The sequence below is a fragment of the Psammomys obesus genome, unplaced genomic scaffold (assembly GCF_907164565.1).
Source record: "Psammomys obesus unplaced genomic scaffold, mPsaObe1.curated_primary_1811, whole genome shotgun sequence".
Lineage (NCBI taxonomy): Eukaryota > Metazoa > Chordata > Mammalia > Rodentia > Muridae > Psammomys > Psammomys obesus.
Window position 1 is genome coordinate 10873074 of NW_026596051.1, and position 17940 is coordinate 10891013.

The following is a 17940-nucleotide window of genomic DNA, read 5'->3' on the forward strand; positions in this document are numbered from 1 at the left end:
ACCTTCTTTCTCGTTAGAAAACAAGCATGCAAGTAAAAAAAAAAAAAAAAATGAAACAAACCAGAATAAAATAAACAGAAAAAAAAAAGCATGCACGGACACACACAATTGAAAACCATATTATGTGCACAAAAGATCAGTGAGATTAAAAAATGACCAAACAAAGACAACAAAATATAACAAAAATACCATTGAGTTCATTTTGTTTGGGCCATCTATTGTGAAGAACAAGGCCTACCCCAAAGTGTGGTTTATATACCCAATGAAACTCCACTGAATAAAATGGATTTTTTTTTTTCCCCTTTGTAAGAGGTTATCAGCCGAAGCTAGTGTCTTGCTTAGAGATATCTCAGGACTGGAACCCCATCTGGCTTGAACTTGTGTAGATCTTGTGCATGTTGCCACCGTCTCTGTGAGTTTGTAAGTGTCTGGAAGACACTGTTTCCTTGAAGTTTTAGGCAAGTAGCCACAGCTGCTGTGTGTTCCTGATTGCATTGCCCATGTCATATCCAGAAGATGACATTTCGGAATGTTCCTAGGCATTGTCTGGCTCCTCTTTATCTTCACAATGTTTGGGGTTTTGTTTATTTATTTGTTGGTTGGTTGGTTTTGTTTTGGTTTTGGTTCTGAAGGTCATATAAATGTTGTGTTTACGGCTGAGCACCCAGCATTTGGACTGCAAAATGCAACCCACTTTGGCTGCATTTTAATGTGCTCTGAGCTTCTGCATTAATACACTCACTGTCTTAACTTACAACAGTCGCATGCTTCTCTGACCAAGCCTGAAAGCAACACTAATCGATGTCTATAAACATGCATATTTAGAAGGCAGTTTGACTACTCTGTTTAGCAAAATGTCAGTAGTACGCTCCTCTCTAGGGCCTATAATATCTCCAGACATACACTTTTACTAGCTTTACAATACCAGGCATGCGTTACCCACAGTAAGCCTAAAGCCCAAGGAGAGAGCCATTGGTTGCTCCAAAGCAGTCCTGCCATTATTGCGTGAGCAGGTATGTATTCCCTGGCAAGTCAGTAGTAAATGGTACAGGCTCCACAGCTGGGTAAGGTCACCAATGACTTGTCACCCCTACGGTCTGAATAACACCTTGTAGTACTGAGAATGCTAGCCAGCGGGGGGGAAACGTGCAGCTCAGTCCCAGCTTATTTCTCTGTATATTTTTACTCTATAGTGTCTTCAGCAATAAGTTTTTATCATCTAGTTCTGGTGTATAACCAAGAGCAATGGTAATAGTCTGTATTGTTTTGAGAGCTTCTGGGGACGCCCTGGCCAATAAGTCATAGAGCCACACTTGGCACTTCTAGGAACAGTGTTGTACACTCATGTAGGCTTCCACACTTCAAACTATATATTGTTTATTATTATTATTATTAATCTTTAGTTTATAAAGTAGTAAATTTCCATTTCTTTTTGTAAGTTCTTCTTTTTTGGTTGACCCAGCCTTTAGTGTTCTCTATATCTTCTCCTCCCCATTTGAATCGTTTCTCCCCTACTACCCTTCCCAACTCTCCTATGTATTTACTATTCATTCCAGGACCTTTTCTGCTGCCACTTCTCATGGTTCCTCTCTTGCTTTCTGGCCTCTATGGGTACCTTCTCCAACTGAACAAGGAAATATAAAAATTTAAAGTTAGAATATATATATATATGAAAGAAAACAAGACATTGTCTTTCTGGGACTACTTTAACTCATGCATATAATATTTTCCAGTTCTACCCATTTTCTGCAATTTTTTATTATTTTTTTCTGTTCTTTTTTTTTCTTTTCTTTTTGTGCTGAGTAGAATTCCATTTTGTACATGTACCACATTTTTTATTTTCCACTCATCAACTGATAGACATTTCCATTTCCTGGCTATTGTGAGTAGAACTGCAAGGAACATGGGTATGCAAACATCTCTGTCTTGGACATTAAAATCCTTTAGGTCTGTGCCCCGAGTGTTATGGCTGGGTCATATGGTAGTTCTATTTTTAGATGTTTGAGAAATCTCTACACTGATTTCCAAAGTAACTACACCAATTGCCATTCCTACCAATGGCGAATAAGGGTTCCTTTCCCCACAGCTTTGCCAGCAATTATTGTCATTTGATTTCTTGATAGCAGCCATTCTGACTGGGGCAGATGAAATCTCAAAGTAGTTTTAATTTGCAATTCTCTAATGGCTAAAGATGATAAACACTTTTTCAAATGTTCATTTGCATTTTTTTTTTTTTTTGAGAATTCTCTGTTCAGATCCATAGCCCTAACGGCTAAAGATGGTAAACACTTTTTCAAATGTTCATTTGCATTTCTTCTTTTGAGAATTCTCTGTTCAGATCCATAGCCCATTTTTAATTGCATTTTTTGTTTGTTTAGGATTTTTTTTTTGTTCTTTATATAATCTAGAAACTTCTTTTTTTCTACCTAACCTTTGTTTTTTCACTTTTTTTCTTTCATTGAAAATAGATTATTTTCTCATGCAACATATTCTGGTTATAGTTTCTCCTGTCTCTACTTCTCCCAATTCCTCCCCTTTCTCCAGATCACCTCCTTTTCTCTCTCCTATTAGAAAAGAACAGGCTTCTAGAAGATAGCAACCAAACACGACAAAATAAAATATAATAAGATGAAGCAAAAATTATCATATTGAAGTTGGAAACAGCAACCCAACATGAGGAGAAGAGTTTCAAGATCAGGTACAAGAGTCAGAGACCCAGTCATTCTTATGATCGAGAGTCCTGTAAAAATATTATCTAAATAATAATCCATGCTAGATGACAGTTGGAAGAGATTTTCCTCATTCTATAGGCTGTCTCACCAATCAGCTTTCATGAGGTTCCCTTTGTCAAGTGTTCTTATTTCCTAGGAGACTGAAATCCCATTGAAAAAGCTATGACATACGCCTGTATCTTACAGAATACTCTCTAGCTTTTTTTCTATTGGTTTTAGAATCTCACTTTTACATTTAAATATTTAGTACTCCTAGGGCTGAGTTTCCATGGAGGGAGATATGTACCTAGTTCCATTTTTCTACCTGTAAGTATTCAGTTTTCCCAGCACTATTTATTGAAGGTGCTGTTTTTCCTTCAATGTACATTCTTGGTATCTTTGTCACACATCAACTGGCTAGAGTTATGGACTTATATCTAGATTCTCTGTTTCAGCACATTGGTTTCCATGGCGTGTGTGTGTGTGTGTGTGTGTGTGTGTGTGTGTGTGTGTGTGTATGCATGTACCAACACCATGTTGTTTTTATTACTATGGCTTTATGGTTGCCCATTGTAATAATGTGAAGCCATGGAAAGTTACTGGTAATGTTTCAATGTTCCAATGTTACATGCTGTTAAATTATACATGAAAACAATCCTTTGTTCTCTCCTGCATAGTACTCCTTCCCCAAGAGCCAGGGGTAAAAAGGAAGAGCATGCAGAAACTATCTGCAGGACGATAAAGAAGAGGCGATTTTACATCTTACAATAATTGTAGTTACAGTAGCTGTCACGCAGGCTTAGCAATGATGGGGTATCTGTAAGGCCAGGCAGGACAGGTGCTTAAGCAAAGGTCAGTCCACAGGGAGCATCTAACCTGAGTCTCCTGCAGGGTTGTGCTGTAGTGGGTCTGCCTGTAGGTGGCAGTGTACCCTGATGCCTGATATTTCAGGACAGCCTCCACGGAGAGCTGACTCCCAGAACCCAGACTGGAGGCTCTGTCATACATCCGAGAGTCACACAGGAAGACATGCAGACTGGTCTAGGTCATAACATCGGAATGAGTGGCACTTCTTTTTTTCCAGCTTCTCACTGTCCCATCACAGACACGGGTACCCACCCCACTTTGTTACTCTGATCTGCTTTCCTGTTCTAGCTACCAACGCCTCGCGCCTTTCTCTGTCCTAAGAAGAAAACTGAATGCCACCTTTGAAGTGAGCAGCATTTCTGAGTTTCGGAGGTGAGTTCCGTTCTCCAAAGCACAACTTCATTTCATGTACTCCAGTGAGTGCTTAAGAGATGCCCATGGGCCACTCAGTTCATACTTAACACTTATGTAACGTGTTTGTTTTCTGGAGCACAGAGATTAGGAATGTTTGTCTTATGTGTTCTATTACTGTTTATACTTTACATCCACTGGCAGGAGCCTTGTGAACAACTGGAAGCCAATGACTTTCTTACTTTTAAGTTCAGCTATATTTCAGGGTAGACTGAAGTATATTATTCATGAAAACAATCCTTTGTTCTCTACCATATAGTACTCTTTCCTCAAGAGCCAAGGGCACCAAGGAAGAACATGCAGAAACTCTCTGCAAGATGATAAAGAAGAGGCAACTTTGTGTCTTAAAAAATAGTATTTACTGTAACTGTCACAGCAGGCTTAGCAATGACAGGCTATCTGAAAGGTCAGGAAGGACAGGTGCCATTATCACTGATTAAATTACTATCTAAAGCAATGAAAAAGATGACCCTCAGTTTGCTTGTCTTGTTTAAACAGACTATCTTAGTCTCACTTCCAATAACAACCTCTACCCTATTTTAAATGATAAGTTTAAAAATTACCATGTATTCACAGCCACTGTTTCATAACAAACAACTATATGTAGAGCTTGGGAAATGAGTGCATTGAGAGCAAGCTGCTTTGAACATTTTTTGCACTGATATTGGTAGAATATGAGACTGTACTTCACTTCTGCATGGTACTTAGAAGATTAGTTGTGGGCCTGAACGGGAATATCTTAGGTAGGGTTTTATTGCTGTAAAGTGACACCATGACCATGGCAACCCATATAAAGGAAAACATTTGGACAGGGCTGGCTTACGGCTGAGAGCTTTAGTCCATCATTGTTATGGCGGGAAGCATGGCAGCACACAGGCAGACATGGTGCTGGAGAGGTAGCTGAGAGTTCTATATCCAGATTTACAGGCAGCGGGAAGAGAGAGCAACACTGGGCCTGGCTCGAGCATTTGAAATCTCAAAGCCCAACCCCAGTAACCCATTTACTCCAACAAGGCCACACTTACTCCAACAAGACTACACCTCCTAATAGTGCCACTCCTTATGAACCAATGGGAGCCATTTTCATTTAAACCATCATGGACAGTAAATAAATCATTAGTTACTAATAACTGATGCTACCCCAGGGAAGGTTTCCAGCCAACCAGTTCTCAGGGCTCGGAGTACAGTAGTTCCAGTCCTGGTTTCTACGTTATTCTTTCTGAGTAAATAAGGAGGAATGGGCCAATAGGGGCCTACTACAGACAGAAAATGGTGGCCAAAAGAACTGGTGACATCTGAGAGGATCCAGGAAGTAAAGGAGGAATATGGATGGTCTGGAACCGGGAGGCCGTGAGGTCATGGAGTGTGACTGAGAGCAAGTGTGATGGGGTTCTGGTTCTGGTTTGGAAGAAGGACACCAGGAAACAAGAGACTATCCCAGTCCCTAGATGGAGTCAGAGTAACAAGGCAGGAATCTGGGAAGGTAGCATTCCCACACAGCATGAGCCCTCTGCAGTATTATCAAATACCCGTAAAGCTCAAGCCCAGGTATGTTAAAGTCCCAGCTGGAAGGACTTGACGTGTGTGAGTCTCTGTGGGCCTGCCAAGAGGAGGGGGCACTTGCTCTCCCAGGCAGAACTGTGCATCAGTAGCGGGGACCAGGTGAGTGTAAGCTGCAGGTGGACAGCAAGAGGCCCCATTCGTGGGGACAGGGGTATGTAGAAGAGGCGCACTGGGACATCTCCAGCTCCTCCTGTCTTGCTCTGCTAGTAGGCCGCAGGAGAACTGAATGGCACATCGGTATTATGAAGCATGACTGGAATTCTTCTTTCTTTGATTCTCCTCTTCCATTTTTGCTTTCATTCACATTAAGGATTAAACCCAGAGCTAGGCCAGTACTCCACCATTGAGCCATAACCTCGGCCCTGGCACTTGTTGTCAATTTCCCAGTCTAAGTACCTTGGGCCTGGCAGGGTGTAGCTTTCTGCCACTCCTAGCTGGATCATCACAGGTCCCTTGAGGCTTAGGTATAGGCTGTGAGGTACCTGGTATGGGCCACAGGCTACTATGTGCTTTCAACCAGTATGAGCTATTTGGAAAACCTGTCCATGAAGACCACTGAGAGCTGTGAATTTATGAAGAGCTAATACGTCTTCCTGAGTGCCAGTTCCAGTGAGGAATTCCCTTAATTTCTCTTCCTTTGTTTACAGTCACCCTCACAACTTGCTTCCTGGTATTTTCAGTGTGTTTTTCTTGGTCCTTTATGGATTTTTGGTGAGTAAAAGCAGATGTGTAGATTGTCATGAGAAAAAGAAACCAGCTTGTATTTTTCTGGAAGAAGATATCCAACCTGGCCACCAGCTGTATGCAGTCGTCATTGACACTGGCTTCCGGTCACCTGCCAAATTTACCTCAAAGGTAACATGAGCTCCTAGCAAGGCCTTTCGTGAGGTCTAAGAGGTGGGTGGCCTGATAGGCACAAGAAGTGACAAGGAGATGGACTGGCTGCCCTGTCAATCACCTGTGACCACTGTCCCATTGTAATTTTGGGTGTGATGTTTATCTACCTTTCCCCTGTCCTCCTGCATATTTGTAAGGGCAAAGGGCAGGAGCCTCACCTCCTGGCCCCTGGACTCTCCTTCCCTCTTTCTGCCTTCACAGTGGAAAACAGTTTCAGAGTTGGTTTTCTTCTGAATGGGTCTCCGAGATTTTGAGAACTGTGCTATACTCCTCTGAGTTAACATTATGTAACCCCAGCTGGCCTGAAACGTGCTATGTAGACCAGGCTGGCCTCGAACACAGTGTTGGTGTTCGTGTTGGTGTTAAAGGCATGTCACCATACCCAGCCACCACACTATCCAATTTACTACAGAAGAAAAAAGAAAGAAAGAAACTAAGAGAGAACGAGATTAAAGCTAACGAAATCAACTGTAATTTCAGAAAGTTGTCTTGTGGAACAGGAATGATTGATTCTAAAGTTCATGTGGAAGGGAATACTAGCTGAGTGGAGGCTAAGGATAGCCCTAACAGTCTGAACGAGAACAGGGGTGACACCCCCCCCAGAAAACCGGGCAAGAGCCGTCACAGGGCAGAGTCTTATGGGGTTGGCTAGAAAACTGACAGAACAGCTAGACACCTAGAAATGACCCAGGTGTGTGCCAAGGTCTTGAGGCCAGAGAGGATATTCAGCCAAATGCCTCCAAGTAGCCACAGTCTTGCAAAAGGAAGCAATATAAAACCTTTAATTGACGTTAGATACACATACAAAAATAATAATTACAGAAGTCTAAAAGAAGAGAGATAATTAAAAAAAAAAAAAAAGTTCAGTAACTACCCAAAGAAAACAATTACTTTGGATGAGGACAGGATTTCAAAGACAAGAGATTAATATTTTTAAATGAAAGATTAAAATTAAACCCCACCAAAGCTGAAGATTTCTGTGCGACAGATAGCAGGAAGAGTGACAAGCATAGACCAGTGTGCTTCCCCAGATTGCTCCCTATGGACATGGGTATCCCACCCACCAGCCCTGGTGCAACACTCCTGTGTCCTGAGGCCTCCTCCAAAGTCCGGCCACTATGCCCCAGGGTAGGAGATACTGCCCTCCATGGAGTTCTCCTACCCTACTGAGGAAGGCAAGTGCAGAGGAATCCCACAGGGAATCTCACTATTCCAGAAAAAGTCTGTGAAGAACTGGCTAGTCAAGGAGCCGAAGGGTGTCAGCCCTGGTCTGTGAGGACTCTGCAAGCCATGCAGGCCCCCCCAGCCCCTGGGCTCAGTGCTGGGACCTGCCAGTAGGGAGCTGGGATGAGGCAAGGAAACACCCCATACCCTCTGTGATGCATCCTCAGCTTTCCTGTCTTTGTCTGTTTTAAGGTTTTCATTGTTTTACATGGTAAAAATGGAGTCTCCGAAACCAAAGAACTCTGCTGTCCAGAGAAGCACTTATTTGGAAGGAATTCCAGGCACACCTTTATAATGAGGTAGTCCCTTAAGCACATGCTTTGGGAAAGGGGGCTGGTCAGAATGGGGTATCGCAGAGTCGCTGTATAGAGAACATTGGCTTTCTGAACATCATGCCTAAGCTCAAGCTTGATGATGAAGCATAAAAAGAGTAATGATCACTGGTTCTCATACTTAAAATTTTAGGTCTCACTATGTAACCACAGCACGTCTAAAATTCACTATGTAGACCAGGCTGGCCTTGGACTTGCAACTAACCTCCTGCCTCTGCTGTCTGGGGGATAGAACTACAAGCATGCCTAACATGAAATATTTCCATTCCTTGGGTTAGGCTAACATGGATTGCTTACATGGTGGCAAGGGGATGAAGGCAGAAAAAAATAGAGGCTTACGAAGCTTGTGTATTAGAATAAGTGTTTTGTTTTGTTTTTTCAATGTCACGGTAAGAGAGATGATTTATCAACGTAGAAGTTAAGTACCTGACATTCTTAGAAAACATGAAAGTGTTGGTCAGTTTTTCTCATAAAAATATTATAATTTATATATAATATTTATTGTCAATAATTTATTAAAATAGTTATTATTTTGGAGCATGTTTTTATGAAGACAGTAAAGATCAACTTCAGAATAACTCACATCAGACACACACAGATGGAAACCTGAGCAACTTGCTTTAAGGAAGTTATAGCCATTCCCTTTTCAAGATGTATGATCCAGGCCGAACAGTGGATCCCAGAATCAGCAGAGAGCACTGGACCCTGGACCCATTTCATTGTTCTTTGACATCCAAGCCAAAGATAAAGCATGAGTTACTACTGAGGTGCAACACAAGATTATCTGCCAGTAATAATAAAGTGGAAAAAATTGCTGTAACAACACAGTATGATTCAAGTTCAAAACTTAGGAATTATTTATTTCTAGGATTTTCCATTGGTGTTTTTTATTTGTGCTTGATAACGGAAACCACGATAAGTGCAGTGATGATAAAAGGGGCATTACGGTGGATCCTGAAGACCTGTGTGTCCCCACCAGTCACAATGCCCATTGGAACCCACCATCCCTAAGGGCCGTGTTAGAGTTGGTGAGGTTTTTACAGGCACGAAATACAAATCCCTGATAAGACATTTCTCTGTGTCATTAGCACTGCTAACCAACTGGGTCCGCTCCAGAAGATCCACCTCTGGCACGACAGCAGCGGGCCTTCCCCAAGCTGGTTCATCAGCCACGTGATGGTAAAGGAGCTACGCTCAGGACAAGCTTGGTTCTTCTCTGCTCAGTGCTGGCTGGCTCTGAGCATAGGTGACAGCAGTGTGCAGCGAGAGCTCTTCCGCCTGAGCCATGGGCTTGGTTTCTACAAGGTAGGCCCTATGCAGCGAACCTGTGACAAACCAGAATCGCCAGTATTATTTGATGCCCATTTCTGCTTCTCTTTCTAAAGTCGTGACTTGAACTTTTCCAAAGTTAAATTGTTAACTGTCAGGATACCCATGTTGAGTGACTTCTCTGGGAGAGAATGTGAACGAAAGTCTATTCACCCAGATAGGGACTGACAACACACCACAGAAATGGCTCCATCCAAATCTGTCTTGGTCAGCCAGTTGGTTTATGGGTTACTTACAAGGATGTGGGTGACTCCACAGAAGCCACAGCACCAAAAATCACACCCAGCATGGGTGGTGACTCACTAAAGCGGCAATCCTGCAGCTCTTCGCAGCTTGCCAGCAGCCCCACCAGTAAATCCTCTCCCTAGCAAGCATTTGCTGTTTTTCTAACTTTGAGAGGATGTTGGTGAAATCTCTTGTTTCCTGAGCTCCCTGTGTCTGAGCACCACCCTTCTCCTCCAGGAGGGGGCATTTCAGTTCAAAGGAGATTAACTGCAGAGCGCCATCCCCCAGCTATGCAGCCAGCATGCATTACAGCCTTTGCCACTTAGCAGTCCTTACAGGGATGCAGTTCTTCTCTGATCTGCATCAATAATAAGCTTCGAGAGCTTCTGGCTGCTGGCGATCTGCCGTTTCCAAGAGGACCCACATTAAAGACTTGTTGTTAACTTACTCACGTGCCATAAACAATTCCATTGGCAGAGATTACAGACGTGTCATGACTGCAGTGTCAGATGGTAGATAAGTGTGAATCCGTGACAAAACTGTCCATGAGCTCAAGAAACAAGTAGGAAGTTGTGTTCTCTGAGTATTCACATTTCCTCCCTGCTGATGGGCATCGGCCCATTTGAAAACCTTCACGCTTTATATTCAATGTTTTAGAATAAATCTCTTCCTGAACTTTGCTTAAATAACTTAAAGGCCATACAATGGCCCCCGTGCACTGCTATTTGCTGAAGTAACCTATTACACAGCCACCATTTTCCTTCCTTTATTTCCATGACAGCGAATGTCACAAGAAATACTTCTTTGAGACTTGTGTTTTCTGAAGAAAGATTTCCTTTTTTTTTTTTTTTTTTTTGATTTTCATAACTTTTATTTATTTGCCTTGTGCCCATGTGTGCGCACATGTCACAGGCCAGGTGTAGAGGAACTGGTTCTCTCCTTCCACCGAGTGGGTTCTGGGGATTGGTCTCAGACCATCAGGCTGGGCAGCAAGCAAGATACCCTCTGAGCTATCTTATTAACCTGGCATTTCCTGGGCACTGGGTCTTGTTCTTTCCATCGTCACTGTAGTGAGGAGTACCTGGCACTGCCAATTTAGCACAAAACATAGCTGATATGAATTTGAAACAATAGTTTCCAAACAGCCATAGTACATAGAAAAATTTCAGGACTTTAAATGAATAGTCCTACTTAACTGCAGCTTCCCTTGGGTAATAATCTCCATGGTTGCTTCTCTAGCTATTGTGCTTGAGAACCATAGGTGAGAAACCTAATTTTATTAATTTAGTCATCTATGAGCCCATACGGCTGGGTCCCCAGAATCAGTGGTTGCCTGGGAATTTACATGTAAACAATATATCATCAGTCTATTAAACCTGTTTGCTGCTGGTACTTGTTGATTATCATGATTATATTTATAATATCAGTTCTGTTCATAAATAGTTCTTTTCTAGAATGCGTAACACCAAAAATTATTTAAGTTGCATGAAAATTTTAAAAGTCAGTGAAATTCCACTATTCACCTGCTGAGCAGTAGACTGTGTAAGGCTGCTGAGTAGAAGACAGCTCAGTCTCAACTCTCAGTGCAGCCAGGGCTGGTACTCAGCTAAAATGTGACTGTGTTTCTGTGGAAAGTGCCGAGAAAAGGGATATTTAGAAAGCCTTTTGGGATCAGAAAGGAAAGACATGGTGGTAAGGCCAAGAGAGGAGGTCTACGAGAGCTAGCATGAAAGAAGCAGAGAACTAGAGTTGGTACAAAAACTGCAAAAGCATCAGCAGGAGGTCGGACTGGGTCAGAGTCTCAGTGATGAAAGTGTGATACAAGGAGATACTGCTGCAGAGGTGGTGGGGAGGGAAGGAAGGAGGCAGACCAAGTTACCATGAGAGGCATCCACCTGCACCAAACCAGTAGCCAGGAAATGTCCAGCTTTCGGCCAAGAGAAAAAGCCAAGAAACTTTGGAGTCTTATTCTTATTTTACTCTGCTCTCGTGTGTCTGAAACAAACAAACAAACAAACAAACTCGTCATTTCTGTTTCAGCTTTTCTATTCAAAGTTCACAGAGTACCTGGAGGATTTCCACATCTGGTTCTCACTGTACAGCCAACCCGCCTCCAGCAGCTACCTGCACACACAGCGGCTTGCTGTGTCCTTCTGCCTGCTGTGTGTCTACTCGTGCCTCACTGCCCTGATCACTGTGACAGGCCATGAACAGGTGGGAGGCAGCAATTTTCCCGAAGTAGCTTACTTATCTTCGTCATGCAGATTGTTCTTCTTTTAACAAGCAAAACTCAGAGCTCCTGGAGAAGGGCTTAAGCTCGGGGGAGCAGTCTAGCAGTGTGTCAAGTGGACCAGTAGGTAATAAGGCTGGAATCACAGGCTGGGAGGGTCTACAAGTCCTCAATAGGCCTTTATGTGGTGAAAGATAGAATCACACTTAAAGATACACAGAATTTTTAAATATAAAAATATGTTGGTTGAACTTGTAAACAGCCGATGATGAAGAAATATCATCAAGTGATAAGGAGGGGAGCTCAGCTTCCCTGGGAAAATCCAGTGGTCTGATCCAGGTTGTCATCTCCTCCTCTGCTGGGGGAATACTGAAGCTCTTGGCACCTTTTGAGTGGGAGGGACTGTAGGACTTAGAAAGCTGAGCACAGGTCTTGTGGGTGCTCAGGGAGCATTTGGTCTGTTCACAAGGATGTGTCTAGGAGGAAAAGCACATTTTGTCTTGATCAACCCCCATGGTGAAGGCAAGGCTTCTGGGATAAAGAGCTCTAACCAAACAGAATCCATACTCATATTGGATACACTTGGAACTCTGTGTGTTGGACTCATGGGACATAACTGCATGTAACTGAACTGTTGCAGCGCCTCCTGAATGTGGGTCCTACTGATATAACTCCGGAATCCTTCAGTCTGGCTCTCCTGTGCACCCTCCTGGCCTGTCCAGTTGCACAGCTCCTGTCGCTGCTCTTCAGGTTCAGCAAGGTACTTCAGAGGTGTGGCTCTGTGCTCCTGAGAAGAACCCCAATGTGGAGTGCCAGTACCAACCAACCTCTTTACTTCACAGGAAGCCAGAGGGCATCTACGGGCTGCGCCACAGTGGCCTCTCAGAGGAGTGAAGACAGAGGCATCTCAGGGTACGGTGAACTGAAAACAGAAGCTGTGCTGGTGCCTGGTCCTTAGAGGCCAGTCTCTGAAGTAGGCTGTATATGCCCTGCTTTCATATGAGGATGGAAACATCAAAAGTCCTCCTTTCAGCCCTGCCTCATCTCTCAGGCTCGCTCTGGTGGAGACATCGTCTCCAGTAGGCCCACAGCTGCCCCTAGTTCAGAGTCATACATTTGCCTTTTTTTCTATTTTCCTATCAGCTCCTGATCCCAATGAGAGACCAAATTCAAGGCAGCCCTCCCAGGTAAGTGACATGACATGCAGCTGCAAATTCTATAGCATAAGGTTAAGGTTTCTTAGTTAAGGTTTAATTGGGACTGGCTTACAGTTCAGAGATTTAGTCCATTATTGCCATGGCAGGAAGCATGGAGTCATGCAGGCAGACATGGTGCTGGAGAGGTAGCTGAAAGTTTTACATCTGGATCTACAGACAGCAGGAAGAGAGTGAGACACACTCGGCCTGGCTTGAGCTTCCAAGACCTCAAAGATCACCCCTATTGACACACTTCCTCCAAAAACACCACACCTACTCCTAAAAGACCATACCTCCCAATAGTGTCACTCCCTGTGAGCCTATGGGGCCATGTTCATTCAAACTACCACAGATGCTAAAAACTAGGTTTCTGTAGCATCTTCCTGTGGCTGTGGGCTGGCCATATTTGGATCTAGTGAATAGCTAAGGCTCATCCTCCAAAGAGTGTAGGCCATTTCCCGGAGAAAGGGAGGGGTCATAGCTAGGTAGGGCTAGGAAGGGCACACAGCAGCATCTGGAAAGTCCTGTGGAAAGGCCCAGTGAGATTCTGGTGGGCCTTTGGAAGAGCAGGAGGAGAGGCTGTGGGGCTGCCTGGCTGCAGACAGGGCTTGGAGGGGCAAGGTCCCTATGGACCTGGAACTCTATGCAAGTAAGGGACAGTTTCTAATGTTATCATTGTGGTTGCATTGCACTGGGATTTTGCTTTTGGAATCTGTGTGCTGCTGCCTTTGGGTTGCTGGGGACCTTAGGTTGTTCTCTGGTGGTACATCAGTGTGGGCTTCCCTGATTCCCACACTTTCCAGGCAGTGGCTTAAGCTGCTCCACAGCTCAGAGCCCCTGTTCCAAGCAAGGCGCCCTCAGGCCCCACTTGCTCAGCATGCCCTATGAACTCACCCCTAAGAACTAGGCCTCACCTTCCAACCTTTCTTCCTCTGGTGGGTTTTACAGTCTATCAACCTGACTGACTAGAGCTGCCAGGAGGCCACCAGCACTGGCCCCATGGTATGAAGAGGGAATGGGAGGTTTGGTACAAAGGAACTGGGCCCAGAAGCAGAAAATGACATTCTTGTAAAGCCACCTGAGGCCCACGCTTGACCAGGCTCCCATCTGACCATGCCTGTCCTCAGAGTTTGCTGCAGTGGTCACTAGTGTTTCAGACACAGCAGGAAAACAGGCATTGACTTGGCAATTTTAGCATCCTACATCAGACATTCTCTCCGGGACTGACCAAGCTTGGAGGATGGCAGCCATTAGGAGTGGTGTGGTCTGCTCACCCTTTCTGTCGGAGGCCTGCAGGCATAAAGAGCTGGCTTGGAGAGAGAAGAGCGGCCACTATCCTCCCAGTTCTCAAGGTAACATTACCCTACAGCTGTATTGTGTAACCCCTGCTCCTGCTAATAAAACAGTGGTCTGTGACTACCTAGAGAACCAGAGCAAGCAGAATGTAATTGGTCCAAATGACACTAAGCATTCTGGGCTCCTCTAAAATCCAAGCATGGGTACAACCACATCTACCTAAAACCATAGCATCTGGCTGCAGTTCAATCCTAATGGATCTGGTTTAAAATCTGGGCAATCCAATCATTTCAAAAGTCAGTATGGTGACCCTACACTTTAAATATACCGAAAGCCAAAGCTCCACTTTTTTTTTTCTATGCAAAATAGAGTAAATAGCTCCAGCTTCAAATTACAGCAAGTGCTCACCCAGCCAGAAGAGAGGAGATAATAGGGAAGGCTGTGCCAGTGAAGTCAGGGTAACTCCCACTGGAACCTGGGTCCCAGGAACTGACGTCATCAGGTCTGATCACTGGGAATTGAAGGGCCTTCTGAACCTGGCTTAGCAGGAATGGAGGACAGGAGCATCAATGTATAACTTCAGGGCTCTGAGGCCACACGATGTGTGTGGTCAACAGTCTTTTGGCAGAAGATGGGCACAGCTATGTCGACAATGGTCAGCAAAGTCTATGTGCTCAGCTGACCAAAGCTGTGCCTGCCTTACAGTACGCACGAGGAGAGAAGGGAAAAGGTCATGTCTATTTGTAAATGTGCACTCCAATAGACAAGCTTATAGTGGCAGCACCAGTATTGGCAGGCTGTCTCAAGACTCCGGGCTAGATACGCTGGGTAGAAAGATAGGCTTCAAAGCCAGAACTCAGAAGGGAGAAGTTCACTGTGGAGTATGCAGAGAAATTACAATTCAAGATGACCCAGCTCTATCAGCCAGCCCTACATTCCTCATTTCTCACTGCTACCCCCACCCCCCACTCTTCAGGCAAAGAATAATATCCCAGTTCAAAGATGCTCAGCAAACAAGAGGAACTTCCTCTTTGCCCATTTGTTCTATTCAGACTTTCAAGTAACTGATTGAATGAAGCCCACCCACATGGGGAGGGCTAGCTGCTTTGCTTAGCCCACTGATTCAAAGGTTATTGTCCTCTCTGGATGGTCCTTACAGATACAACTCAGATAATGTGTGACCATATGCCTGGTACCCTGTGACCCAACCAAGGTCTTTAACCTGATGGTCTCCATCTTGCTCTTCCTCAGCTCCCAGCAGTGGTTTCGAAGGACTTGGGCCCCAACAGTCAAGGGTCTTCCTGATATGGCCAAGCTCTGTGGCCTGGACCATCTGTGGGTCTGCTTCCCTGGCCTGTGGTTTGGGGACAGGATTCCTAGGCTATAGGTGAGTAGTTGAGGTTTTTAGATATCCTCAGGTGCTGGATAGATGTCTAGGCTCTGTGAAGAGGCGCGTGTGTTTCAGGGAACTCATGTGTAGTCACCAACATCACTATTTTCTCCCTTACTTCATCCCTTCTGAAGGTGAATATAGTCATATGCAAACCCCAATGGGTCACTTCAACAGAAGAGGCTCTATCTAGACAGAGTCCTGGGTACCAAACAAGAAACTTTGGGGGAGGCACCAAAGATGGAGGCATTCTGGCACTAAGAGGAAAATCCCTGATGCTGGCCAAAGTCAACCACTTTTTGTCTGGTATTACTGGGGGAAAAAAGTACTGTTAAGTTGGGCTATCATGCATACATCATAGATCCTAGCCAGTCCTTCCTATATGCCCCTCTTCATCTGATTCCTGTATGGGTTACCACCAGAGACTGGAAGCCGTCCCTTGCAGCTCTGGAGAAGCCCACACCATGTTCCTAACCCATGAGGAGGGTAGCCACCCAAGGCCCTTTCTTTCTGAAACTGTCTCTTTTCCCAACTACAACCCTGACCATTGCGTGAGGACAGGACAGGCACTAGAAGTTTCTACATACCTCAGTTTGCTTATCTGCAAAAGAGGGACACTGGGCGTGCTTAATCCAGAGGCCTGGGGGTGAAACATGGAGTCTGCACAGCACCACCACCTACATTTCCCAGCTCCTGTGCTCTGACCTGTCTTCGGTTCAGGCTCTCTTACTCTTAGAGCTGGGAAGTTTCAGGGAAGTTGGTGTTCCCTCAGCAGGAAGGACTCTGCTTGGATGTGTCAACAGACCTGGCACCCATCCCACAGTCCCTCCTCAAGCACACCACCTGTCTCCCAGCAGGAAAGGCTTAATTGTCCTCTGACTGTAACTCTGTCTTCATGGGTAGCTTACTCCCAGGAAGGTGGTGACAGACCCCCTCTTCTGGGCAGGTTTGTACCAGCGCAGTGTATGTGGTGGCTGCACCTGCTGTCTCTCTCTCTGGTCTGCTGTGCATTCATCACCCAGCCACTCATGGTAAGACACTCCCCTGTGGTGGAGGTGCCTTCGTCAACAAGGGACAAGGGAGGAGCAGGACCAGTGGCTACTGCAGTTTTTTGGTAGGGGGAGCCTTCTCTTTATACTTTCATTTAGATGTGATAAGAAAATCTGGGAGTCAGGCCCTGGGGTAAGCTGGCACTCAGAATTCTTATCTTTAAAATTCCCAAAAGAGATGAACCACTTTGCCTCTATTTTCAGCTTATGAATCTGTTTCCTAGAGGCCCCAAGTAAATCTCTTGGTGAAGGCCACACCTGGTGGCTAGGTGCTGGGGATCTTGGGGTAATGGCTTCTAGTATCTATTTTGAAGTGAGATGCAGTCAGCTGGCAGTGCATAACCAGCCAGGTGGCACCTCTCTTCCAGATCTGTTTGGCAGCACTGGCCTTTGCGTGGAGAAGAAAACATGACAGCCAGTTTTTTAAGGAGTCTTTACGAGATGCAACGAAGGATCTGGACTTGGAACTGGAAGAGCGTTCCAGAACCCACATTCCTCTTTCTCTAAGCTCCTATAGTCCTGACAGTGCTGAGGAGGCTGAAAGGGTGAGCAGGAAGCAGGGTGTGGGGAGGAGAGGCTCAGAACTGTTCTGTTCCCTCCATGAAGAATTGCTTATGCTTCTTTCCTTACCTTTACCCCAAACCCAGTGAAATCAGAGCCACAAGGAAATGAATGCATTTGAAAAAGTAGAGGCTAATGAAAAATATAATTTCTGGCCACAGTTTCAGAGAACTTCTAGATATTTGCTCTTCAATGCATGCACCGAAAATGTATAGCTTCCCTCTCTCCTTCCCTTCCACACAGACATTAGCCATCTCTGCATCCCAAGTGTAGGCCTGTTTCATGCCTTCTTTGACTCCTTCAACACCATAGCTTCTGAGAAACTTCACTGCTCTACTCTCCACACACCTGCGGGCTCCCAGCTTCCCTCCCTTCCCCCAAGGTGCCCTTCCTCTGTCAGCACCAGCAGCTGGGTCCAGCCCTGGGGCAATCATCAAGGTTCCCTTTCCAGCTAGTCTGATCTCAGGACTGAGAGGCTTTTGAGCAACTGAGTGCCATTCAGCCTTGACTCTCCCAACCTGTGCCTGCTGTTGCCATGAAGGTGTGATGCTGCACCTGCTGAGTCCCCTAGGCACCCGGCCACAGAGCATAGTCCTAAGGACACAAGGCATATTTGAACCACAACCCAACCTCCAGGGTTTACTTTACAGACCTTGCTC

General features: G+C 44.9%; 1 protein-coding gene across 1 annotated transcript in view; it reads left to right on the forward strand.

Moving 5' to 3' along the window:
* Pkd1l1 (polycystin 1 like 1, transient receptor potential channel interacting) overlaps nucleotides 1-17940 on the forward strand; it is a 41469-nt gene that overhangs the window by 4788 nt on the left and 18741 nt on the right. Inside the window, exons 2-13 of the mRNA XM_055624042.1 lie at nucleotides 3867-3950; nucleotides 6200-6407; nucleotides 7866-7972; nucleotides 9094-9310; nucleotides 11600-11773; nucleotides 12430-12549; nucleotides 12632-12701; nucleotides 12933-12976; nucleotides 14181-14337; nucleotides 15533-15668; nucleotides 16618-16702; nucleotides 17089-17265. Coding sequence (XP_055480017.1) covers nucleotides 3867-3950; nucleotides 6200-6407; nucleotides 7866-7972; nucleotides 9094-9310; nucleotides 11600-11773; nucleotides 12430-12549; nucleotides 12632-12701; nucleotides 12933-12976; nucleotides 14181-14337; nucleotides 15533-15668; nucleotides 16618-16702; nucleotides 17089-17265 — 1579 coding nt within the window. The remainder of the gene's footprint in view (nucleotides 1-3866; nucleotides 3951-6199; nucleotides 6408-7865; nucleotides 7973-9093; nucleotides 9311-11599; nucleotides 11774-12429; nucleotides 12550-12631; nucleotides 12702-12932; nucleotides 12977-14180; nucleotides 14338-15532; nucleotides 15669-16617; nucleotides 16703-17088; nucleotides 17266-17940) is intronic.